The 26,910-nt window shown below is 43.9% G+C and overlaps 1 protein-coding gene across 1 annotated transcript in view; it reads left to right on the forward strand.

The window, feature by feature from the left end:
- The window catches only part of LOC136864331 (CIMIP2 protein CG18335), a 100,016-nt gene that overhangs the window by 41,856 nt on the left and 31,250 nt on the right, over positions 1-26,910 (forward strand). Inside the window, exon 4 of the mRNA XM_067141174.2 lies at positions 17,357-17,532. Coding sequence (XP_066997275.1) covers positions 17,357-17,532 — 176 coding nt within the window. The remainder of the gene's footprint in view (positions 1-17,356; positions 17,533-26,910) is intronic.

Consider the following 26,910-nt stretch of genomic DNA (forward strand, 5'->3'; position numbering starts at 1 on the left):
TGCTCACCGGATACCCTTCCCGACGGCATAAGTTGCCAGGATTTGAATCGCGGTATCCATCATTGTGTCTGACTTGCAAGCTCACGCGTATTTTTATTTTTTGCTGAGATATCATGCTACTTCCGTTCGCTAGCTAGAGTGGAAACTCGCAGTACTGCGTCTATTTCATCTTACAACTTGGAGGAGACAACATGTGTGTACATATAATTTATGATCTTTCACCCCCCTTAAAAAACATGTAAGTATCTCGGAACATTCTTATCCGTGTGTGTTGCAATTACTAAGCGAGTGAGCCGAGCGAGTTGGCTACGCAGTGTGCTTTCTTGATTTTCGTATGAGTGTATTCACAATTACTAAGCGTCTTAGCAGTGTGATGAACGAGTTAGCTACGCGGTATAGATTTTTTTCGTGCCGAGCGAGTTGGCTACGCAGTGTGCTTTCTTGATTTTCGTATGAGTGTATTCACAATTACTAAGCGTCTTAGCAGTGTGATGAACGAGTTAGCTACGCGGTATAGATTTTTTATTTTTATTTTCGTACTAAGCAAATCATTTGAAGTGTTAGGTATGCGATATGTGCACAGTGTGTTTTTAGCTATGTGATATGTGCACAGTGTGTATGTTAATCATTGAAGTTGTACTGAACACATCAAACAATGTTCGATTCTAGGCTTGCTATGTTTCAATCTAAACAAAGGTATCCCCTAACATGTTGTATCGGATCACATGTAACGACATCGAGTGCAGTGTTCGATTCTAGTCTTGTTAGTTTCAATCTAAACAAAGGTATCCCCTAACATGTTGTACAGTGTTCGGTTCTTAGGATAAAGGTATCCCCTAACATGTTGTATCGGGTCACATGTAACGACATCGAGTGCAGTGTTCGATTCTAGTCTTGTTAGTTTCAATCTAAACAAAGGTATCCCCTAACATGTTGTACAGTGTTCGGTTCTACTTGTTTCGTGATCTGAACACATCAATCATTGTTCTGATCACATGTAACGACATCGAGTGCAGTGTTCAATTCTAGTCTTGTTATGTTTCAATCTAAACAAAGGTATCCCCCTAACATGTTGTACAGTGTTCGGTTCTACTTGTTTAGTGATCTGAACACATCAATCATTGTTCCGATCACATGTAACGACATCGAGTGCAGTGTTCAATTCTAGTCTTGTTATGTTTCAATCTGATCTTCTTAGAACAAAGGTATCCCCTAATACAGCGTTCGATTCTACTTATGTAGTGTTCTGAACACACCAGACAATGTTTTAATCACATGTTGAAGTTAACGGCATCGAGTACAGTGTTCGATTCTACTTATTTTGTGTTCTGAACACATCAATCAATGTACAGTGTTCAATTCTAGTCTTGTTATGTTTCAATCTGATCTTCCGACATCGAGTGCAGTGTTCAATTCTAGTCTTGTTATGTTTCAATCTAAACAAAGGTATCCCCTAATACAGCGTTCGATTCTACTTATGTAGTGTTCTGAACACACCAGCCAATGTTTTAATCACATGTTGAAGTTAACGACATCGAGTACAGTGTTCGATTCTACTTATTTTGTGTTCTGAACACATCAATCAATGTGCAGTGTTCAATTCTAGTCTTGTTATGTTTCAATCTAAACAAAGGTATCCCCTAATACAGCGTTCGATTAGTGTTCTGAACACACCACACAATGTTTTAATCACATGTTGTATCGAGTACAGTGTTCGATTCTACTTATTTTGTGTTCTGAACACATCAATCAATGTTCTGATCACATGTTGTACTGGCTGTCTCATAAGGAGCTATGTATAGCCGCCATCTTGCATCCGCCATCTTGCGCAAGCATCCTTAGGGCGTCTCTAGCCATGGATCCTTGAGCCGCCTCATAAGAGCAACCACCATCTCGCGCAAGCATCCCTCATAAGGAGCCTTGTATAACCGCCATCTTGCGCAAGCATCCCAAGGGCGTCTATGTATAGCGATCATCTTGCATGAGCACCTTTAAGGAGTCATGTATAGCTACCATCTTGTGCAATTAGCGTCGAGAGATGGCTGCTGTAGAATTTTTCTTTTTAAAATTATCCGCTACCACATAGAGTGTAGCACTGAGGTTTGCGATGTAAGATGGTGGATGACAGCTGCGCGTGAGTTTGTAAAGCATGTGGAATTTGCCGCCACCACATAGATGGCAGCACGGTGCTCAAAGATGGCGGATGACAGCTAACAGAACTTTTCAAATTACCCGCTACTACAGAGAGCAGCACGGTGCTCAAAGATAGCGGATGACAGCTAACGAAATTGCCCGCTACTACGTGCTTAAGGTAGTAGTCATAAAGAGGGCAGCACGGTGTTTAAAGATGGCGGATGGCAGCTAACGAAATTACCCCGCATGAGGGCAGCACGGTGCTCTGTTGATTAAAGATGTCGGATGACAGCTAACGAAATTGCCCGCAGCATAGTGCTCTGTTGGTTAAAGATGGCGGGTGACAGCTGTCAAAAGAGCATGTGGCTTTGTTTCCAAACAAGAGCACGTGGAATTTGCCGCCACAACAAAGAGGGCAGCACTGTACTCTGTTGCTTAAAGATGGCTGTCAAAAAAAAGCGCGTGGGTTTGTAAGGCATGTAGAATTTGCCGCCACCACATAGAGGGTAGCACGGTGCTCAAAGATAGCTGCTGTCAAAAAGCATTTTTCAAATTATCCGCCGCCACATTTCAAAGGTATCTAGCTAAAGATGGCAGCACGGTGATTAAAGATGGCGGATGATAGCTAACAGAACTTTTCAAATTGCCCGCTACTACGTGCTTAAGGTAGTAGCCATAAAGAGGGCAGCACGGTGTTCTGTAGATTAAAGATGGCGGATGACAACTGACGAAATTGCTCGCAGCACGGTGTTCAAAGATGGCGGATGACAGCTGCACATGGCTTTGTTTCCAAACAAGAGCACGTGGAATTTGCCGCCACCACATAGAGGGCAGCACTGTTCTCTCTGGATTAAAGATGGCGGATGACAGCTGTCAGAAAAGCATATAGGTTTGTAAAGCATGTGGAATTTACCGCCACCACATAGATGGCAGCACGGTGATTAAAGATGGCGGTTGACAGCTGTCAAAAAAGCATGTTGATTTGTAAAGCACGTGGAATTTGCCGCCACCACATAGATTGCAGCACTGTTCTCTCTGGATTAAAGATGGCGGATGACAGCTGTGACGTACCACATTTCAAAGGTAAGTAGCTAAAGAGGGCAGCACGGTGCTCAAAGATGGCGGATGACAGCTGTCAGAAAAATAGCACGTGAATTTGTTTCCAAACAAGAGCACGTGGAATTTGCCGCCACTACATAGAGTGCGACACTGAGGTTGGCGATGCAAGATGGCGGATGACAACTGTCAAAGGTAAGTAGCTAAAGAGGGCAGCACGGTGATTAAAGATGGTGGATGACAGCTGCACGTGGCTTTGTTTCCAAACAAGAGCACATGGAATTTGCCGCCACTACATAGAGCGCAGCACTGAGGTTTCGGATGCAAGATGGCGGATAACGTACCACATTTCAAAGGTAAGTAGCTAAAGAGGGCAGCACGATGCTCAAAGATGGCGGATGACAGCTGCACGTGGCTTTGTTTATCTCACGCTAGTGAGGTTAAGTTGGTAGCACTAAGGTTTAGACCCGTCAAGATGGCAGCACTGCCGATGATAGGTGACGAAAGAGGGCAGCACCGTGCTCAAAGATGGCGGATGACAGCTGTCAAAAAAGCACGTGGCTGTCAAAAAACACGTGGCTGTCAAAAAGCACGTGGCTTTGTTTACTTCGCGCTAGTTAGGTTAAGTTGGTACCACTAAGGTTTAGGTCCGTCAAGATGGCAGTACTGAGGTTAGCGATGCGTTGTTGTCTGTCAAAAAGCACGTGGCTTTGTTTACAAATCTGTTGAAAAGCATGTGGCTGTCAAAAAGCACGTGGCTTTGTTTACCTCATGCTAGTTAGGTTAAGTTGGTACTATTAAGGTTTAGGCCCGTCAAGATGGCAGTACTGAGGTTAGCGATGCGTTGTTGTCTGTCAAAAAGCACGTGGCTGTCATAAAACACGTGGCTTTGTTTACCTCATGCTAGTTAGGTTAAGTTGGCACTAGTGAGGTTTAGGCCCGTCAAGATGGCAGCAGTGAGGTTAGCGTTGCGTTGTTGTCGATGACAGCTGTCAAAAAGCACGTGGCTTTGTTTACAAATTCAAATCTCCCGCCAAAATTCAAATTTCCCGCCAAAATTCAAATTTCCCGCGGGAGGTGGAGGCCTCTTCCGAGAGCCCGAGGTGGAGGTGGCGCCCGAACCCGCTTATTATACTAACGATGTTGTGTACTTTTAAAAGCCTGCCTTTCTGAGTAGCATCATATTAAATGATATTGAATAGGTGGATCTTCATTTTAATTTTTTTTAATTAATGTGAATGTTTGTCAGTACAGATCATGATGAAGTTTATATCTGATTTTTTTTCCATTCGAGAACCTGTTAGAAACCTAAAGCTACAATATTCTGTACCTTCTCTCTTTAGTCGTTAAGTTCATGGCTGAATATCGCGATCACATACACTTAAGAAAATGGAAATTGCAACACCATGAAGGCATTGGTCGTTTGTGTTGATTTTCAAGGTACGGAACGATGCCATGTAGGTTTGTAAACGATCAAAGTTTCAGACCCATTGGATTGTTGCTACAGGTCTCCCCACGTGATTGGTCGCGGAGGAATCAACTCCAGTATACGGACTCTGGTGTAGCGTAGTTGACTTGCAGTCTGTGCAGTGAAGTGTTCCCCGTCAAACATTCCTCGACGACAGAGAAGAGCACGCTATCAACAACCGTCGCCGTTTGAGAGGGCTCGGATAATTGGGCTGTGTGAGGCTGGATTATCGCTAAGGACTGTCGCTGCACGTGTTGGCCGACAGGCATCTATGGTACAACGTGTATGGCAGCAGTGATCAAATGAAAGTACCCACACTCGTAGACCTGGCACAGCCCCAGCGCAACAGACAACTGTGAGAGAGGATCGCCGCATCATTCGGATGGCCCGGATGGAACCCCATGCAACAGCAGCGCAAATTCGAGCAGCAGTGGCACCCCACGTTACACAACAAAAAGTTGGGAATCGCCTGCGTGCAGCTGGCTTACGAGCCCGTGTCCCTGCAGAAGGTGTGCCATTGACCCCACAACAGTGACGTGTAAGGCTAGCCTGGTGTCGAGAAAGATCAACGTGGGTCGACGAATGGCATAGGGTCATCTTTAGTGATGAATCGCGCTTTTGTCTTGCCCGCAGTGATCGCCGGTATCGTGTGCGCCGACGTACTGGAGAGAGAGGCCGTCCAGATCTTAGTGTCGAGAGCCACACAGGGCCAACACCAAGCATTATGGTCTGGGGAGCTATTGGCTTTAATGTGAAATCACAATTAGTGCTTGTTGAGGGCACTATGACTGCTCGACAGTACGTTGATAGGTTACTCAATCCAGTGGTTGTCCCTATGATGGCGAACATTGCTAATGGCATGTTTCAGCAGGACAATTCCCGTGTTCACACTGCACGCATCTTCAGAGAAGCTCTCCACGACATCAAAACCTTAGAATGGCCCGCCAGTTCCCCGGACCTCAGTCCTATTGAGCAAGCGTGGGACATGATGGGTCGACAACTGGCCAACCGTCCTCAGCCACCCACAACTCTGGAACAACTGACCCGTGCAGTGCAGCAAGCATGGGCCACAATTCCTCAGGAAGCGATCCAGGGCCTTATTGACTCCATGCCTCGACGAATTCATCAATGTATTGCAGCTCGTGGTGGGCACATCATGTATTGATTGTTGTCCAAACTTGCGGCCAGAGGGACCTGAAAGTGTAATCATCGAATCACAACCGAACACTCGTCCCACATGTTTAATTGCAGTAATGTAGCACCACTCCTTCTGGGTGTTGCAATTTCCATTTTCTTCAGTGTATTATGAGATACGGTAATAGATAGTATGATACAGCAGATATTTCCGTTCTTTTCGATCTTCTACCTTTCGTATGCAGTTTCTTAAAGGGGCAACTGAGTAACTTCTTGCACCTGGGCATCGACACTTTGGCCGGCGGTGGTTTGTCGTGTTTGCTTTTTGTCCTTATCTTTCTTTTGCTAACCTTTCTTGGATCGAGTTTAATGTACTGATTTATTTTGGTGTTTTATGAGTATATGGTTACGTTGTCTGCCGTGTTTTAAATTATGTATGGGTTTCTACAGCACTGTTTATTTATGTTATTGTTTGGCTGCGTTGAGTAGGCATGGAGAAGATAACATTGACCTTCAGGTTCACCAGTTACCAAATGTCTGTCTTATGAATACAGTTAAATGTAGGCGGCTATGGCCATGTTCCTCCTATGGTTCATTCCACGTTAAGAAAACAGTATTGCTCTTATGACAACAGGGTTGCCACATCGAACGGCTCTGCGCAACACTATCACGGTGTAACGGCGGCATATACATGTGTGAAATTCAATATTTAACTTCAAGATAACAAGCGGAATGAACTAAGTTTAATTTTTTTGTATGAAGTAAAGGGGACGGTGAGTAGGGGCTATTTTTGGTTTGTACAGAATCAGAGGTTAACTACGGCACATAAGAAACCTTAGCATTGAAGTGTGAGGTGAACCGGCGGAGAAAATATACAAATAATATTTTTTATGGGCTCGACGGGTGAATGGTGCATTTAATTGCATTTAATAAATTTCCCCAGGCGGGCTGAGTGGCTCAGACTGTTGAGGCGCTGGCCTTCTGACTCCAACCAGGCAGGTTCGATCCAGGCTCAGTTCGGTGGTATTTGAAGGTGCTCAAATACGTTAGCCCCGCATATGTAGATTTACTGGCACGTAAAAGAACTCCTGCGGGACTAAATTCCGGCCCCTCAGCTTTTCCAAAATCCGTAAAAGTAGTTAATGGGATGTAAAGCAGCATTTATTATTAAATTTCCCCAGGCAATGCGGGGTTCTACTGTGCTGTCGTATCGCTTTACAAAACACAATAGTAAAAATTAAAAGCGGTCTTAAAGAAAACAGCGGTAAATTAAATGCGCTTAAGAAAGAACAGCTAAATAACAAAAGCAAGCACAAACAAAACACATGGCAAATTTTTGAAACGGTACAAGTTATGCCATGACTTTTCACTGCACACCACAGCATCAAAATCTTCAGTAACAACTTCTGTACAGTACGAAAATAACAGAACACACACAAATACTATCCAATATACAACCAAAGTAAAATATCTGCCATTAGACAACAACTTTATGGTACTCATCGAATGTTACTTCCTTGCCGCTGCAGGCTGAAGTCCTCTATCAATCTAAATCGGACGAAGATTCATTGCCGACAGCAATGATGAAGGGCTCCATTTCGTCCTGGATCAAATCAGATTTCCACATGTCCGCTTCAATATTTTTCACGTGTTTCACGTAGTTCGCCCAGTTTTCAGTAGACACGCGTAGGAAACCTTCATCGATGAGTCTTTCCATCTCCCTTGTTTTGAACGTGGTGTTGTTCATAGCAACATGGTGCTTCACTTGCGCCCAAACAAGTTCAATAGGATTCAGCTCACAATGGTATGGTGGTAAACGAAGAACCGTGACACCACTTTCTCTTTCCATTTCATCGATTCTGTGGCGATCGTATTTCCATCGTACACTGTTTACGAGGGCCATCAAGTCTGCTTTCAGCATGTTTTCATCATACACTACACCACGTTCTCGAAGCCATGACCGCAGGTTCTATTTTTTCCATGCCTTCGTAGGCAGAGCTTCTTTCTTGCGGCTATGATAGGAGGCATTGTCAACAGAGTTTGGCGGCAGGTTCGGTAGTAGACGTTCTTTAAAATACTCATAACAATCACCATCCATTTCGTCGTGAGCATCTGCGGTATTCTTCTTGCACTGAAACACGTAGGCCTACTTCGCCCCTGGCACGAACCCATTCTCGTTACCGGTATGAACTAACGCGAACCGTGGCCAACGACCTGTAGGAGACTTCAGACCGCAAGATAGTCCTGACAGAAAAGCATCCCGTGGAGTTGAAATGGTCTTATCTTTCCATTCTTTCCCAACAGTGTGCCCTGTGTTAACTCACGACTCATCAGTGTAAAATATGTTCCTTCCCTCGTCTCGATATTTCTTAACTGTTGACAGATACTTGTGACGCCAAGATATAATGTCCTCTCTTTCCGTCAAACGAACTGAATTTCCTTAACTTTCGTACTGGAAACCCATGTCTCTCAACAAACGATACAAAGTTGTTCTTTTGAACTCGGGAAGGTCTTCATCATTCTTCACAGACTGTAGGACTTGCTGCAAGGTTGGAGGTTGGTTTTTAAGGAAAAACTCGTGCACCTTACGCCTTACACCACTGCGAACAAAATCATTGAACTTGACTGACCTGCTGTCTTTCCGTGGTGCTTTACGTTCTCTTGTTTTAATCGGAGAAGCCAAAGGTCCTGTAGTGGCTGCTGATCGCACTTTATAAACAGTCCTCTCAGAAATGCCTGTTGCTTCAGCAGTTTCTTTAACCACCCAGCTGAGACTTTTATCTGGATTCCTTCGAGAAAGATAATTAAGTACGTTAAGCACAGTTTGCTTTTGTTTCTTCCTCAGTACCTCTCCCTGTTTATATTTATGGACGTTCTCACCCATAACGCAAATAAATTACTATTAATAATCACCATTAATGTTAAAAGAAAGAAATCACACACGTAGGCTAATCACATAACACTCACTCAAAAGAATACGATTAGGCCTCTACACTGATATAAAGGCTGAAAAACACACGCAACAAATAAATACCGTAAAAGACATCTCTACAAAAGAAATCACGGTGTTAATGTTAAAAGAAAGAGATCACACATATAGGCACACAAGACAAGTACGCACTGATTTACAGCCTAAAAACACACATGCAATAAACAACTTAACTACAGAAGTGATCTGCCCGCGGTTCACAGATGCTTGTACCAGAGCAACATAGAAGGCAAATGAAGCAAGGCAATGGAGCGGTGGCTGTTCGCGCCATCGTACTTCCCCCCTACGAATGTATTTATAAAAAATAAAATGTTATATAGTTATTTTAATATCTCACGGGCAAAAATGCCTCATCCTTTTTATCTATCTTTCATAATACATTAAAAACTACAGTATACTATCCCTTAATCACGAGAAATTATGGGTGTCTCAGAGGGGGTATGTTCACTCGTTGTAGGCCCGTAAGAGCAATACTGTTTTCTTAACGTGGAATGAGCCATAGTTATATTTTTATATTCAACGTTTAATACATATTTGGAAGGACACGGAAAGTCACCTCTTTTAATCGGCGGCCACAGAAGGGTTCCTTCAACTTCGCGCAAAAGATCAAAGTTATGCCTGATGAGTACATAGGCGTCCGCCTCTGTGGTGTAGTGGTTAGCGTGATTAGCTGCCACCCCCGGAGGCCCGGGTTCGATTCCCGGCTCTGCCACGAAATTTGAAAAGTGGTACGAGGGCTGGAACGGGGTCCACTCAGCCTCGGGAGGTCAACTGAGTAGAGGTGGGTACGATTCCCACCTCAGCCATCCTCGAAGTGATTTTCCGTGGTTTCCCACTTCTCCTCCAGGCTAATGCCGGGATGGTACTTAAGGCCACGGCCGCTTCCTTCCCTCTTCCTTGCCTGCCTCTTCCAATCTTCCCATCCCCCCACTAGGCCCCTGTTCAGCATAGCAGCTGAGGCCGCCTCGGCGAGGTTCTGGTCATTCTCCCCAGTTGTATCTCCCGACCCTGAGTCTGAAGCTCCAAGACACTGCCCTTGAGGCGGTAGAGGTGGGATCCCTCGCTGAGTCCGAAGGAAAATCCAACCCTGGAGGATAAACAGATGATGAAGAAGAAGAAGAGTACAGAGGGTGTTCCAAGTCTTCCAAATGCGACCGTTACAATGCAAGAAAAAAAAGTAATGGCGTATGGCTTTTAGTGCCGGGAGTGTCCCAGGACAAGTTCGGCTCGCCAGATGCAGGTCTTTTCTTTATATTTGACTCCCGTAGGTGACCTGCGCGCCGTGATGAGGATGTAATGATTATGAATACGACACATACACCCAGCCCCCGCGCCAGCGGAATTAACCAATTACGGTTAAAATTCCCGACCCTGCCGGGAATCTAACCCGGGATCCCTGTAACCAAAGGCCAGCTCGCTAAACATTTAGCCACGGAGCCGGACACGGTTGCAATATAGCTTGACATTGTTTGCGACATGACAACGGGATGCTGATGTCGCTGCAGAAATCGGCAATAGTAGTTACTGTTGACGGTTTGTTTGTCCCTCAGGCAGCGCATGCGTGGAAATAACACCCTCGTAGTCGTACACCACAATCAGCATAAGCTTCACCCGATCGGGTTCCTGTCGACCTTTCTCTGAACGTGGCGAACCTGGGGGACGCCATTCATTCGATTGACGCTTCAATTCAGCCTCGTAGGCTGGTGCCCACTTCTCACCAATGGCGACAATACGCTGCAGAAATGCGTCTCCTTCGTTGCGGCATCTGTCCAGGTGGATGCCGGCCAGTGATACCGGTGCCATTTCTGTACGTCGGTGAGTTCATGTGGAACCCAACGGGACGCATTTTTTCTCATGTTAAGGCATTTCGTCAGTATGTGCCACACCGTCTGATGACTGCGACCAACCTCTACGGACAATTCCTGGACAGACCATCGGTTGCCCTACGGATACGAGACCACTCACGATGTCAATCTGATCTTGAGGAATGGACGGCCGACCTGTGCGGTACAAATCCACATCTCATTCCGACCCGCACGAAAAGCCTTGACTCACCCGTTGCCTACGCTATAATAGAAGGCCTGGACAAGCCGACACATTTCTGGGCGAACGATGTAGTTCAGGCAATGGCCGCTTGGATCGCGTTTATGTTCTGTTGTTCTCATGTTCCGTCTATATCCTTATACAGTATTGAAGATTCATACAATAACGCGAAAAAATACATTTTTTTAATCATTATGTCCGGTGTGAATGAGATATAAATATACAAAACAACTTAGAACACACTACACTTCATAGAGTTCTTTCATTTTGCACTTGTTTATCACAAAGGAGTAAAGAATAGGGAAATAGGCCTAAATAGAAGTACTGACCCGATTTTTCCCTAATTCTATAATTTCAACACTTTTCTGCTCAGAGGCTTGCTTTTGAATTTGTTTAATAAATCACAGTCATTAGTCACTTTCTTTGCATTATTATCAAGAACAGGCCTGAAAAATGTAAGTATAACGTATGTGATGTGTGCTTGATCACAGTCGCGGCACTGAAACGTCTCTTTAAATTTTGGAGCGGTAAGGAATTTCAGCTTTCGGACAAGATTACATTTTCCGAGATATGCTAACGCCCGCGTTGTAAATATTAATACATTTTTAATAAGAAGAATTTGCATCGGCACTTTGTCGGGGAGGCAGAATTCCCCTCACAGTACTTACACCGTAATCTGGTTCGACAAAGTGCAAGCTACATGTTCTGGAGTTATCATTAGGAGCCGGAAGAAGAGATACTTTTCTGCTGTCCTGTCTAGAAATAGCAGGCCTCCATTTTCCCCGTAAACTCGGATCTTTAGGAAAAAGATGAAAATTTATATTTGTGTATATTTCTTCGCTGTGTCAGATGTGCAGTTAGGCACGCAAAATTAACCATCATAATAATGTTAATAATAAATAATGTTATTGGCATTACGTCCCACTAACTACTTTTTCGGTTTTCGGAGACGCCGAGGTGCCGGAATTTTGTCCCGCAGGAGTTCTTTTTACGTGCCAGTAAATCTACCGGCAGGAGGCTGACGTATTTGAGCACCTTCAAATACCACCGGATTGAGCCAGGATCGAACCTCCCAAGTTGGGGTCGGAAGGCCAGCGCCTCAACCGTCTGACTCACTCAGCCCGGCAATAAACCATCTTAACCTACAGAATGGAAAGAGAAACTTGACGGTAATTGGCCCCAGGGGCTCTGAAATGTTGAACGTGTGTTGGCAACCACGGGGCCCTTAACTGAGTCCTGGCATTTCTTCCACTTACTTGTGCCAGGTTCCTGACTTTCATCTATCCTATCCGACCTTCCTTGGTCAACTCTACTTCTTTGCCGACCCCTACGCTATTAGGTTTCCGAGGGCTAGGGAGTCTTTTATTTTCACGCCCTTCGTGGCCCTTGTCTTCCTTTGGCCGATACTTTCATTTTTCGAAGTGTCGGACCCCTTCTCTGATTAGTGTTATATAGAGGATGGTTGCCTAGTTGTACTTCCTCTTAAAACAATAATCGCCACCACCACCTTGACGATAATTTGGAAGCACATAACTAAACAAATGTTACTGTAAATGCATCTCAGCAAGCATCCATATATTGCAAATCGTGAGACCAAATAAATTAAAAAACGACAAAACTCTTCATATTTCACGTTAGATAAGGCCTTACCATATAAAATAAAGTTTAATATATTATTTCTTCTCATAAAACATGTTGCAGTAACACACATCATCATAGAATTCACGCCAAACAACAGAACATAAACGCGAACCTAACGGTGGAAAAGAGAAAAAACTATTACCCCGCTTTTAATGCAAGAAACTGGCTTTCTGTCCAGGCCTTCTAGTATCTAGTAGGCTTTGACTCACCACACAACCATCCTCTACGATAATGCATTCTCGCCACAGGCTTCATGTAATCCTCGATAACACTCTGATACATTTTTGGCACGGGCAACCTCGATTTTAATCCACGAACGCTGAACACCTTCTGAAAACATGTTTTAGAGCGTGAAATCGATACTCTTCACTTCAACGCCACACAGCAACAACACTCCCGACTGGATGCCCGTCAAATGCACACTATACATCGACAACAGCGCCACCTGAGCGCTTCCGTATCCTATTTGTGCATGTTCGATCTGAACACCGTCTGAAAGCATGCTTTAGAGCGGTGAAATCGACACTCTTCATTTCAACGCCACACAGCAACAACACTCCCGACTGGATGGCCGTCAAATGCACACTATACATCGACAACAGCGCCACCTGAGCGCTTCCGTATCCTATTTGTGCATGCCCGATCTCCTGCGAGTGTCTGGACTACGTTTCCACTAGTTTATCTACAGCCCCGGCACATATAAACCTTTACGTTTTCTCTTGTGGGTAATTATTGCAAGTCAATTGAGATCAGAAGTTGGAAAATGGCTCGACGAATTGTTTGCCGCAAAAGACAAGCAGTTTTTGTGCTCTGGTATTCATAACTTGCCTGAAAAATGAGCGAAGTGTGTAGAACCCGATGGCCAATATTTTGAATAAACAAAAGTGAATTTCTCTGGAAGATTACGTGTTTTCTTTACCATAACAACTGGCAAAAACATGCATACACCTGGTATTGTATTTAAGCAGTCCGCCTATTCAATACATACATATTTACTTTGATCTAGAACATGTTTCGTCCCCTAAGGGACATCACCAACTAGAATACTTCACAAAATACATCAGATATAAAATCACATTAATAGATTGGTAAGACATGAGTTAAAATACATTATCGTAAACAAGGACATTTAAAATAATATAACTGAAAACTTGACTAAAGTTCAAAGTCGTTGTAGTCAATAATATCGATGAGAATTGTTCTTGATGAAGTTCATAAAAACTAACACGTGTAATCATGAAAACATCGTAGAATGACCATTGATATTGAGTAAAATCCTCGTACTACAATATTCCATGACATAAAGGATCCTTATGATCTTGGAGTGCCTTTGCTGGCGGGACCTAGTGTTTACAGTGCACTTTGTCTTCTGGTATAGGCTAGAGCAATTTTGTTACTTTCATTGATCTGTCTTAGTTTTATCCTTAGCTGCCTCTGTGGATCCGTGGTAGAGTGTCGGCCTCCGGATCCCAAGATAGCGGGTTCAAACCCGGCAGAGGTAGTCGGATTTTTGAAGGGCGGAAGAAAGTCCATTCGACGCTCCATGTCGTACGATGTCGGCATGTAAAAGATCTCTGGTGATACATTTGGTATTTACCCGACAAAATTAAATCTCAGCCATAGACGCCCAAGAGAGATCCGGTTTACTCTGTCTGCCATCTAGCGGACCTAGAGTAAGACGGAACGTCGAAATTGACGAGCAGACAGCCAGATGGCGTCAAATCGAAATGTCTGCACACGGTAGCTGAGGCCATACGATTATTATTATTATTAGCTTTATCCTTGGCTTTGACAAAATGAAAGTGACTGAGGTATGAGTGATGCTAGTAATGCCATTCCTTATGCAGCCAGTCCCTGCTATGAATGGTGTGAAAATATTGCTCATAGGGTCAGTCGGTGCATGCATTTCGGTGGGCTTGGCAGACTGATATGTATAGCAGCTTCTGGCTCGGTGAGGAAAGCAACGGGAAACTACCTCACTCCTCATTTCCCTAGTACGCCTCTTCAGTGATGCCTAGGCCATCTATGACAGCTGATGGCGGAACTGTTGAGGATCCAACCAGCCTTCGGGCTGAGGACTAAACATACAACATGATCTTGGAAGTACAGTGGAAGCTCGATATCTCGAATTACCTCGGGAGCTAGATTTTATTTCGAGATATCGAAATTTCGAGATACCGTCCTTGAGCATATACGGTATAGTTCACAACTGAATCATATGTATATACGGGCTTATACTGAATACTGTATGCGCCAAAATATACAGTAGCCTACTCATTTTCACGCCGGAGCGTCTGCGTGTTGTTATATCGCCATGATGAATTGTTAGTTGAGTAAAGAACGTTGTACTCTGTGATTGGAAGTGACAATGGGTCTCGCGACGGAGGAAAAAGTGTTTCTAGTGGAGTATTATTTTCGCTCGTACGGAAACGGTACTCAAGGTGGGCCGAGTTTAAAGTTAGTGGCGGAACAATGTCGTGAACACTTCAATAAGCCAGCACCCAGTAACACAGTTATTCTATCTATTGTTGAAAACTTTCGTCGCACTGGTAGTGTATTGAGTCAACGCAAGGAAAGGTCTGGTAGGCCAGTAACTGTGTCCACAAATGAAAATCATGGACGTGTCCTCAACCAGGTGTTGCAGTCTCCAAAGCGAAGTCTTCGGCGAACAGCCCTGAAATTAAACATCAGCCCTACGTCACTTCGACGATTGTTTTAAGACATAGGTGGATTTCCGTACCGAATACAGGTTGGGCCGCGATTGACGGAGCACGATAGGCATGTCAGGGTGGAATATTGTTTACGATATTTGGCCATGGTGTACGAGGATCCAGATTTCTTGTTCAACGTGTGGTTCTCCGACGAAAGTCACATTCACTTGGACGGTTTCATCAATCGCCAAACAACTCGCTTTCTTGGATTCGAGAGGCCAGACACTATAATCCAAAAACCGCTACATAATGTGCGTTTGTCGATTTGGTGTGCATTGTCAGGTGGTGGTGGTGGTGGTGGTGGTGATTATTGTTTTAAGAGGAAGTACAACTAGGCAACCATCCTCTATGTAACACTAATCAGAGGGAAAAATGGAAGGGATCCGACACTTCGAGAAATGAAGATATCGGTCAAAGAAAGACAAGGGCCACGAAGGACGTGAAAATGAAAGACTCCCTAGCCCTCGCAAACCTAATAGCGTCGGGGTCGGAAAAGAACAAGAGTTGACCAAGAGAGGTCGGATAGGATAGATGAAAGTGAGGAGCCTGGCACAAGTAAGTGGAAGCAATAACAGAACTCAGCTAAGGACCCCGTGGTCGTCAACCCACGCTCCAAAGTTCAGAGCCCTTGGGGCCCCTTTTAGTCGCCTCTTACGACAGGCAGAAGATACCGTGGGTGTTATTCTACTGAGAATGATGATGGTCCACCTCTTACCATTAACCAGAAACGCTATAGGAACATGGTGATCAGGTCATTTATTCAGGATCTAAGAAGGTTTTGTCGTGCCAGGAACATGCAGGTGAATAGACAGTGGTTCCAACAAGACGGGGCGACCTGCCACACAGCTCGACAGACTATGGCTATTCTGCAAGAAACCTTTCCAGGACGAGTAATTTCCCGCGGGGCTGAGTTCCCCTACCCATCACATTACCCCGATCGTACACCACCTGATGCTTACGTGTGGGGAATGTTAAAGGAGCAAATTTCCAATTGTCCAGATCCACCCAAAACTGTGTCTGCATTACGTCACAAGATCGTCTCGTTCTTCGGGACTCTGCGGCAACCTATGTTCCAAAATATGTTGGAAAATCTGCGTGATCGTTATGAACACTGCCTACAGCGCAATGGAGCACATTTTGAACATTTACACTACCATCTCGATAAGCAAGGTAATGACAATAAGACTAACATAATTTCCAGTGCTGTATATTTTGGCGCATACTGTACATTATTTTAACAGTATTTAAAAATAGACAAACTAACTCCATTTTACGCGATCACTTTAATTAAAACCTTTATTATAATAACTCTTTTAGAAGACAGGATACAGTAGCGAAACAAGAAACATACCTCTGTTAACACCTTTCGAAACAATCCGTTAGTCTCTTCTCTTTGTTATGCTTAAACTTTCCTCCCTTCACGTTGAAACTTCTCGTCAATACCACGCAGCCGAGGTTCGTAAATGGAGTTTGTCATCCACGACTTCGAGGGTTGCTTTCGCAAGTAGCCGGTAATTAACTCGCATCCGAGAAACAGCGAGGGTTCGCCGATATTCTGATCATCAGAAGTTTCAGATGTTCGGTCCCCGTCATATTAGCTCCCACTATCACTGTGAACCTTTCTTTACTTGTTCCTCACAAACCACAAATTCGTATTGTACAGTTAATGTTGCAAAAAATTTGAGTTACAGAGTATTTTTTTGCTTCAAGGGAGGAAATATTTGCTTCGAGAAATCGAGAAATTCGTGTAACCGAATTTCGAGTAATAGAGAAATAAATACACGTGAAGAATAGCACAAACGACTGGGAAAATTAAGTCACTTCGAGATACTGAAAATTCGACTAATGGAGGTTCGACTGTAGTTCCTTCAAATGACACTGAAAAATGAGTTGCTTCCGTATTCTAAGTCAAAATGGGCCCGGAGTGGTAAAGTCGGTTATAGAATTGAATTGATTTTGTCATGTCAAAATGGTGGTAAATATTAACTGAATTTGAATATACTCGGGCGATTCTTATTTAAAGGGTCCAGATATCAATGAGATATTACTATTACATAATAAGATTTTATACAATATGTAATTTATAGTCTGTTTATCTGTTTTAGGTGTAAAATTAAAGTGGATATACAACTGCTAATATGTGGACAACTTTGGTGTGAAGATTTGTTTCTTGTTATGCAGGGTTCATACCAAGAGCGAATAAGGTGCTGGGACAGACTTTCTCTGTGGCAGCAGCAGAAGGGCTCTCTGAGTTTTTTAAGAGTCAGATGAAATACCGACATGCTGCTAAACAATTACAGCGCACTTCGCAGCTGCAAGATGGTCGCTACTGTCCTAAGAGTCTAGAAGATAAACAGGTATTTCACTGTTTCTCAGCAAATGATAAGTTTGTAATTGTTATTTCATACCGTAATTATTCTTCAAAATGAATCACATTTGTAATTTGTTTGTCTGTGGCACATACCAGGTAAGGCCTTGTTGTGAAGTTTTATATTTGTTATTATTTATTATCCCTAGCTGTGGATCAGCGACATCGTCTTCAAGGTCACAGGATTACCATCTGGCATCAAAGTGAGAGGAAAGTCTTTGAAGGACGGTCTTACCCAACCTCCAACCTATCAGACCCACATTTTAAGGCCTTTTTTATAATAGCCACAGCTGTACACTCCATTCTACACCATATACATTGCTTGTAACTCAAGGTTCCACACAATCAACTCAGCTGCAGCACCGCATTCCGCCGGTTTTCACACACGGCTGTCTTCCACTCGCTTCAACTTTCCACAGGCATAAGCAGTTAGCTTATGAGCGTTCTCATAGGCGAACACGAGTGTCGCCTTCAGTGCCAAGTTTTCAACATGTCGGAACTAAAGGTGGCGGTGCAAGAATGGGAGAACGTACCATAAGAGGACATCCGGGACTTGATAAGAGGCATGCCCAGAAGACTCGCAGCGGTATTTGCAGCCAGGGGTGGAAATACCCCCTATTGATCACATAATCAACATCTGGCAAGTTTCCAATACATTTCCGTAAACTTACATAATTTAAACCAATAAATTCGGTAATCAGAAAATCTGTCAGATTCCGCTTCCTCTAATTAAACAAATATATCTTCTTAAATCAAAATGTTAGAAGTATTATTGTGTTTGGAATAGGTTTAGAAAGATTCTTACTTCATCCTGTAATTATGTTTTGAAAGTAAAAATAAATTAGCTAGCTTAAACTATGATTACTTTTATAATATCAGTGTTATGCTTTTTTTAGGCCACTGTATAATAAATTGCCTCCGTGGCTCAGGTGGTAGTGCGCCGTCCTCTCACCGCTGGGTTCCGTGGTTCAAATCCCGGTCACTCCATGTGAAATTTGTGCTGGACAAAGCGGAGGCGGGACAGGTTTTTCTCCAGGTACTCCGGTGTTTCCTGTCATCTTTCGTTCCAGAAACACTCTCCAATATCATTTCATTTCATCTGTCAGTCATTACTCATTGCCCCAGAGGAGTGCGACAGGCTTCGGCAGCCGGCACAATTCCTATCCTCGCTGGTAGATGGGGCTTCATTCATTCCATTCCTGACCCGATCGAATGACTGGAAACAGGCTGTGATTTTCACTGTATAATGAACTGCTTTTCATTAGCAAATGATAGTACTCACTGCACAAAAGTTTATTTTAGCAGGTATTGCTATCATATGTTCATTCACAAGCCATAAAAATAAGATCTAATCTTGAAAACTGGGAGAAGTTCTTGACACAGAGGAATATAATGCCCAAGATAATCCGAGGAATTAAACAAAACTTCATACACAACCAAATGGCCCAGACTGAAAACAGCTTCACTAAAAATAACTCCACTTTTACACAACTTGCAAGCAGAATCTCAGTAAACAACTGAGCCTTCAGCTCAGAGACTCAGAGGGCAAGCTGCTTCACAATGACAACCGACGCCTCCTAGTACTTTACAAAACCTCCTCAACTGTGATGCATCTAGTAAAAGCTTTGACAACCAGGAAATGACACCAAACCCAGGCTCACTACCTTCATCAGTGGAAGAAGTTAGTCATATCATCCAGCTACTCAAGAACAACAAGGCAGCTGGAGAAAACGGCATTGTGGCCAAATTATGGAAGTGTGCCGGTAACAAGGCAGCGAACAAGCTTACTGAGATCATTCAGAATATCTGAGAAACAGAGAAGTTGCCGTCTAACTGGATCTTATCTTTGATCCACTTCCTTCACAAACCAAATCCCATGGCAAAACAGCCCTGAAGGGTTGACCTAACAAGCAACGGCTGCTCAGCCCAAACACCAGCAGATTACGAGGTTTCATGTGGTTGGCATGACAAATCTTCTCGGCTATTATTCTTGGTTTTCTAGACCGGCGTCGCTAACTCACCATCAGATTGCTCCTCAATTGTAATCACATATGCTGAGTGGATCTCGAATCAGCTCTCAGATCCAGGTAAAAATCCCTGACCTGACTGGGAATCAAACATGGGGCCTCAGGGTAAAAGGCAGGCACGTTAACCCTACACCATTGGGCCAGCTACCTCCTTTATAGGAAATTTTTTTTAAAGATGTGAACAACTACCACGGGATCAACATAGTAACATACAAGGCTCCTCTAAGGCCTTACTAACAAGGGCAGAGAATCACGTGGATAGTCAACTGGGAAATTATCAGGGAGCATTTGGGAAGAGCTGATCCTGTACTGAGTAAATCCTCAACCTCAAAACAGTACTAGCCAACTGAGGGTTAGAAACTGAAAGGTGGTAGTCACCTTTGTTGATTTCAGGAAGGCTCATTGTGGACAGACAAACCCTAAGTAAAATTCTCGAGAAACTAGGATTAGATAACAAAACCTGAATAGTCATTTTATAAACCCTGACTGACACACACTTCAAGGTTAAATTCAGAGGCAAGATCTCAGAAACCTTCGAAACCAAGTACTTTACCACAATCAGAGAGTCTAACGGAGATATTTCACAAAAATAGGGTAATATCAGGCGAGTGGAGAAATTTAAGCACTCAGCGATTGGATTGAGCCCAACTGTCAAGAAAGCACCTCCGACTTAACAAACTAAACTGGCTTAACTGAGTCAAAACACACACAATCCAAAGCTGATAATAACAATAATGGCGTGTGGCCTCCAAAGAGGCCTGGTGCAGGTCTTTCGAGTTGACGCCATGTAGGTGACCTGCGCATTTTTGAGAATTGGGCCCTACCTATGATGAATTCTAATGATGAAGATGGCTTACACACCCAGGCCCCGAGCCATTGGAATTAACCGATGAAGGTTAAAATCCCCAACCCAGCCGGGAATCGATCCCAGAACCCCTTGGGCCAAAGACCAGGACGCTAACCATTTAGCCATGGAGCACTCAACAGGAAAGGTCTGATTGAAAAAACTGGAAGTTAGAGAGAAAATAATTTTCTGAAAGATCCTAGGCCTGGTACTGGAAGGCAGGGAATATCGGACGTGTCACAATTCAGACCTCCACTTCCAGACAGGCTCTCTGACTGTGCCAGGAAAAGGAGCATAGATTTCTATGATCATGTGGTAAAATAATTGTCTGAGTAACTGATTAACTGTCTGTTCATCTTCTGGTAAAACTAGAAAATCCGTACCATCTGTCTGACGGAGCCTGAAAACACACACACACACAAAATAAAAAGAACTGGGACTGACAGATTTACAAAACAGTCAGGCAGTGAGACAGATCATAAAGAAAGTCTATGGTTCTTAGGAAAAACCTCTGAAGAAAAAGGTACCCCTGGCCAGAGGAAAGAAAAGAGCTACACCAGGAGAAGATGTGACAATACTGGGCAAAGATTAAAGCCCGGTGATTGAACAAGCTTGGTCCTAAGTAGACCCGTTCAAAGACAGAAGAAGAAGAAGAAGAAGAAGAAGAAGAAGAAGAAGAAGAAGAAGAATGCTACAAATACACATGTATACTGTACTGTACATACCATTTAAAGAAGGAGAAGAAGAAGAAGAAGACAAATGCTCCAAATATATCTGTATACTGTACATACCATTTGAAGAAGAAGAAGAAGAAGAAGACAAATGCTCCAAATACACGTGTATACTGTACATACCATTTGAAGAATAAGAAGAAGAAGATGATGAAGAAGAAGACAAATGTTCCAAATATACCTGTATACTGCACACACGATTTTTAAATATCAGTGTTTGTAATTGACCAGAGCGCCACTGCATTAGCGCTGCGCCTCTTCCAGCGGCTGTTTTGTATCTCGGAAGTGTTCGGGCACCTTCGCGTGCCATCGTGTGAGCGAGGGTTGACGCAAAAGCAGCATGGCTGCCGGACTATGATAAAATGTGCTACGCGGACAAGTTCTGTAAACATCTAAACCATCGCGTGAGCGACAGGTTAAACAAATGTATCACGATGTGTATATAGTGTAAATAAACCTAGTATATGTATAATTAAGTACAGTTCATCTTTTTATGTGTATGAACCAGCATGTGGTTCCTAGCACCACGTGTTCTCAGGGACCTGTCCGTATGAGGTCGGAACATGGTCATACCGGGCCGGATTCTTTAAAGTGTCGTAATGCTATAAGTTTACGTGGTCCTCCGGTGTTTGTGAGTGTATGTTTCGAGTGCTGACAACCTGTGGAGAGAATATTGGAGCACGTGTATCATCATCCCTACGGCATGCTGAACTGACGAGGCGGACAAAGCATAAGTGCACATCACAGCAGTATACCAGAGGTCAGTCATTCCTTTAATTTTTCCTGTCTTTCCTAACACATATCATGGAGTCTAGTGAGAAAAACCTGTTAGTGAAACAACGAGCGGTCATTAAAGGGTCACTGACACGTATCAGTAAATATGTAGACAAGTTTGTGGCGGGCTCGGATATTAATGCAGTACGTAGCAGGTTGAAACAATTGCCTTCACTTTGGGAAGAATATAAGCATGTTCAGTGTAAACTCGAGATTAATGACGACGAGAACTACGAAAATCATGAACGGGATAGGGAACAGTTTGAAGAAAACTATTACGATTTAGAGGCGAAAATGACTACACTGATAGAAAAGAGCACAGCCCCCGAGCAGAATATCGATCAGTTATCTCAGCATTCTTGCGGTAATTCCCAACAAAATTCCATGGAAATACGATTGCCCGTCATTGACCTCCCTACATTTCATGGGCAGTATGAGACTTGGACTCATTTTCAAGACACCTTTCAGGCTTTAATTGTTGACAATTTAAAACTATCAAACGTTCAGCGTTTTCATTATCTACTTTCAGCACTCAAGGGCGAGCCTCATCAATTAATTCAGAACATTCCTGTTTCTAACTCTAACTTTGTAGTAGCTTGGGAAGTCGTATGTAAGAGGTACAACAACAGAAAACTGATAGCAACACAACATATCAAGGCTCTATTGTCATTACCTACATGTCACAAAGATATAGCATCAGACCTTAGGAAGTTGAACAACCACTTAGTAAGCAATTTAAACGCTATTCAGAACCTCAACCTTTCAGTGCCTTTACACGAAGCCTTACTCCAGCAGCTGATGTTAGACAAGTTAGATCCCGCTACCCGTAAAGAGTTCGAAATGAAAGCTCCAAGCAATGATTTTCCGAGACTCGCTGAGGTATCCACCTTTTTGGAAGAGAGGGCAGAAGTGTTAGAACTGATGACGGCAACACGGGAACAGAGGGGGAGCGCGGCAAATCCAGCTAAGCACCAGTATGTGAGAAACAATGAAAGCCCAATTCGAGTTAACTCATACGTATCTACAAGGGGGAAGTGTGACTTTTGTGACTTAGATCATCCGTTACATCGGTGCGAAGGATTTCTGCAAGCTAACACAAGAGAACGGTATGATTTTGTCAAAAGAAAGGGTTTATGTTTTAACTGTTTTAGGCATCATAGTGTCAACGTGTGCAAATCTGATAGCTGTAAGACTTGCCAGCGTAGACATCACACTTTGATTCACTTTGACAGTACCACACACAATCAAACGACTACAAACAAGGATACCCAAGCTAGTAGAGGTACCGGTATTAGAGACGACGAACAGGGTGAGAGTAATGCTAGTTACTGCACACTAAAATTCAAGCCACAGTCTCAAGTAATGCTGTCTACTGCAATAGTAGGAGTTGCAGACAACAATGGTCGAATTCACCAGTGCCGAGCTCTACTTGACAATGGATCGCAATCACATTTCATAACCGAGTCACTTGCAAGTAAGCTGAGGCTGCAACGACATAGAAACTGTATTCCAATTAGTGGTATAAGTAACACTGCTGTCACCGCATCTCAAAGTGTATTATTTCTAATGTGTCCAGATTCGAAACTGTTATAACGTGTTCTATACTCCCTCACATAACAGGTGATATTCCAGCGAACCATATTGATTGTAAATCGTGGAACCTGCCTGAGGATATCACATTGGCGGATCCTCACTTCAACAAGCCAGGACCAGTAGACATGCTCATCGGTGCGGAGATTTTTATGCAGTTGTTGCAGGAAGGGTGGCGGAAAAACTGCAATGAGCTACCCATCTTGAAAAATACTGTATTGGGATGGATACTGTCAGGTCCAATTAAGTCGCGGGCTCGGACTAGTGAGAGAGCAGAAACTCCACCCACTTCATCATTTTTCCTCAGACAGGACGATGACCTCAATAGGAAGATGGAAAAATTCTGGGCAATAGAAGAAGTGACAACTAGAAAAATGCCCCTAACACAGGAGGAGCAGTACTGCGAAGAGCATTTCGTAACTCACACCAAACGGGACAATAGTGGACGTTTCATTGTAAGGTTGCCTACGAAGGCAGAAGGTCTGCAACTTGGAAACTCTTACAAAATAGCGGAGAAACGATTCAGACTACTGGAACAGAAGCTTGAGAAGAGACCTGATCTGCGAGCTGATTACGTGAATTTCATGGAGGAGTATGAGACCCTGGGTCATATGAAGCTGGCCCCAGATATATGCAAAGACGAAGGAACATTCTGCTATCTCCCACACCATGCAGTTTTGAAGGCAGAGAGTACCACTACTAAGACACGGGTTGTATTCGACGCGTCTTGCAAAACTGACAATGGCGTTTCCCTCAATGACACTCTCGCGGTGGGACCTACTGTTCAACAAGATCTACTATCAATTGTGACAAGGTTTCGCACACATCAGATTGCGATGACGGCAGACATTACAAAAATGTACCGTCAGATCAGAGTAGACGACAAGGATGTTAACTTACAGCGTATAATCTGGCGAAAACATCCATCCGAGCCTCTACGCACCTACCAACTGAAGACCGTAACATACGGTACATCCTCAGCGTCCTTCCTAGCCACAAGGTGTCTAACTCAACTGGCTGAAGAAGAAGCCCACGTGTTCCCTACAGCATCTCGCGTGTTGAAGCGGGACTTCTACATGGACGATGTATTGTGTGGTAGCGATACAGTGGAAAATGCTATAGAGCTGCGAGGAGAACTACAAGAATTGCTGCAACGCGCAGGCTTCCCGCTCCGCAAGTGGACTTCGAATCACTCCGCTGTACTTGAGACGATACCAGCAGAACTGAGAGAATCACAGTTACCCCTACGATTTGACAAGGAAGACAATATTAAAACGCTAGGATTGCTGTGGCATCCCTTGCTTGACAAGTTCCAGTTTGAGGTTCACATCAAGGAGAACAATGGAGGCCCTACGAAACGAAATGTGCTTTCAATTATAGCCTCTATATTTGATCCACTAGGGCTGATAGGACCAGTAATCGTAATGTGTAAAATTTTCATGCAGCAGCTGTGGCAAGAAAAACTAGAGTGGGATGAACCACTACCATCTCCTTTACTTGAGGGCTGGATTAAAATCTTTACTGATCTTCCAACACTGAACAACATTCATGTCGACAGGTTGATTCTTTGTACGGGAAGAGTCGTCCAGATACAAGTTCATGGCTTCTCCGACGCGTCTGAACGGGCCTACGCAGCATGTGTGTATATCCGCAGTACCAATCAACACGGTGAAGTTTCGGTACATTTGGTATGTTCGAAATCCAGAGTTGCTCCTCTGAAACAACAGTCTCTACCTAGATTAGAACTGTGTGGGGCTCTTTTGTTGGCACGTCTGGTGGATAAGACTACCAACACCCTGAATCTGAAAATTGACAATACTTTCTTGTGGACTGACTCGACCATAGTACTCTCGTGGCTTGCAGCTGAACCCACGAGATGGAAAACGTTCGTCGCAAATCGTGTCTCTGAGATACAGCAGTTAACTAGAAGAGCCGAGTGGGGTCATGTTATGTCAGAAGACAATCCGTCCGATGTTCTTTCAAGGGGAGAAGGACCACTCAGCCTACAACATAATGAACAATGGTGGCATGGACCGGCGTGGTTGGTGCAAGACGCAAGTACCTGGCCCACTAAGGATTCAAACGATTCTGCAGACGAACTTCCAGAAAGAAGGGATACGGTACAATGTTTACTCAGTGCCACTCCATCTGACGAAGTCACGACACGGTTCTCATCTCTCCGTCGTCTACAGAGGGTGATGGCTTATTGTAACAGATTTGTTTTCAATTCCAGAAGACACAACGTAAGAAGAACAGGACCATTATCTGCAGAAGAGCTAGCAATGGGACTTCAGATATGTATCAAACTTGCTCAACGTGTGACATTCGCAAGGGAAATAGGCGAGTTGAAGTCGAACTCATCAGTTTCACCGCAAAGTTCAATAAGAAATCTGGACCCATTCCTAGATGGGAACGATGTATTACGAGTAGGGGGACGCTTACAAAATTCTTTGAAACCATTTGCAGAAAGGCATCAAATCATATTACCTCAGCGTCACAATATAACCAAGTTGATTGTGGCTGACGAGCATATTCGGCTGCTACATGCTGGTTCGAATCATGTAGCAGCCTCTCTTAAGTCCAGATATTGGGTAGTGAACATAAAGAAAGTGGTACGGAGTGTCATTCACCAATGTGTGAAGTGTTTCAGACTACGAGCCTCAACAGCAACGCAGCTCATGGGGCAGCTACCGTCTCCTCGAGTGACTCCATCGCGCCCATTCTTGAATACGGGAGTTGACTACGCTGGCCCGTTGTACATTAAACAGGGTGCAACCAGGAGCAAGGTCAAGGTAAAATGCTACGTAGCATTGTTCGTTTGCCTTTGCACCAAGGCAATACACTTGGAATTAGTTCGTGACTTGACCACACAGGCCTTTATTGCCGCCTTACGGAGATTCGCGGCCAGGAGGGGGAGGTGTACAAACCTATACAGTGACAATGCTACTAACTTTGTAGGAGCTAGAAATGAATTGTTGAAGGTGCACCGGTCGGAACAGTGGAAGACAGATGTTCTGAACAACGCAGCGCAAGAGGGATTCACTTGGCATTTCATTCCTCCTGATTCGCCTCACTTCGGGGGACTCTGGGAAGCTGGGGTGAAATCCATGAAACATCATTTGCGAAGAACCGCTGGCAATGCCTGCTTGACATACGACGAGATGTATACCCTACTTTGCCAAATAGAGGCATGCCTAAACTCAAGACCGCTCGTTAGACTCTCAGACGACCCTGATGAACCCTCATACCTGACTCCTGGCCACTTTCTGATCGGAGCCCCCCTGCTATCCTTCCCTGAACCTGACCTTAGTGATAGTGTGCACTGTTATACTTCCAGACGGCGCTACATTCAGGCGCTGCAGCAGAACTTTTGGAAACAGTGGTCTAATGACTATCTTAAT

The sequence above is a fragment of the Anabrus simplex genome, chromosome 1 (genome assembly GCF_040414725.1).
Source record: "Anabrus simplex isolate iqAnaSimp1 chromosome 1, ASM4041472v1, whole genome shotgun sequence".
Lineage (NCBI taxonomy): Eukaryota > Metazoa > Arthropoda > Insecta > Orthoptera > Tettigoniidae > Anabrus > Anabrus simplex.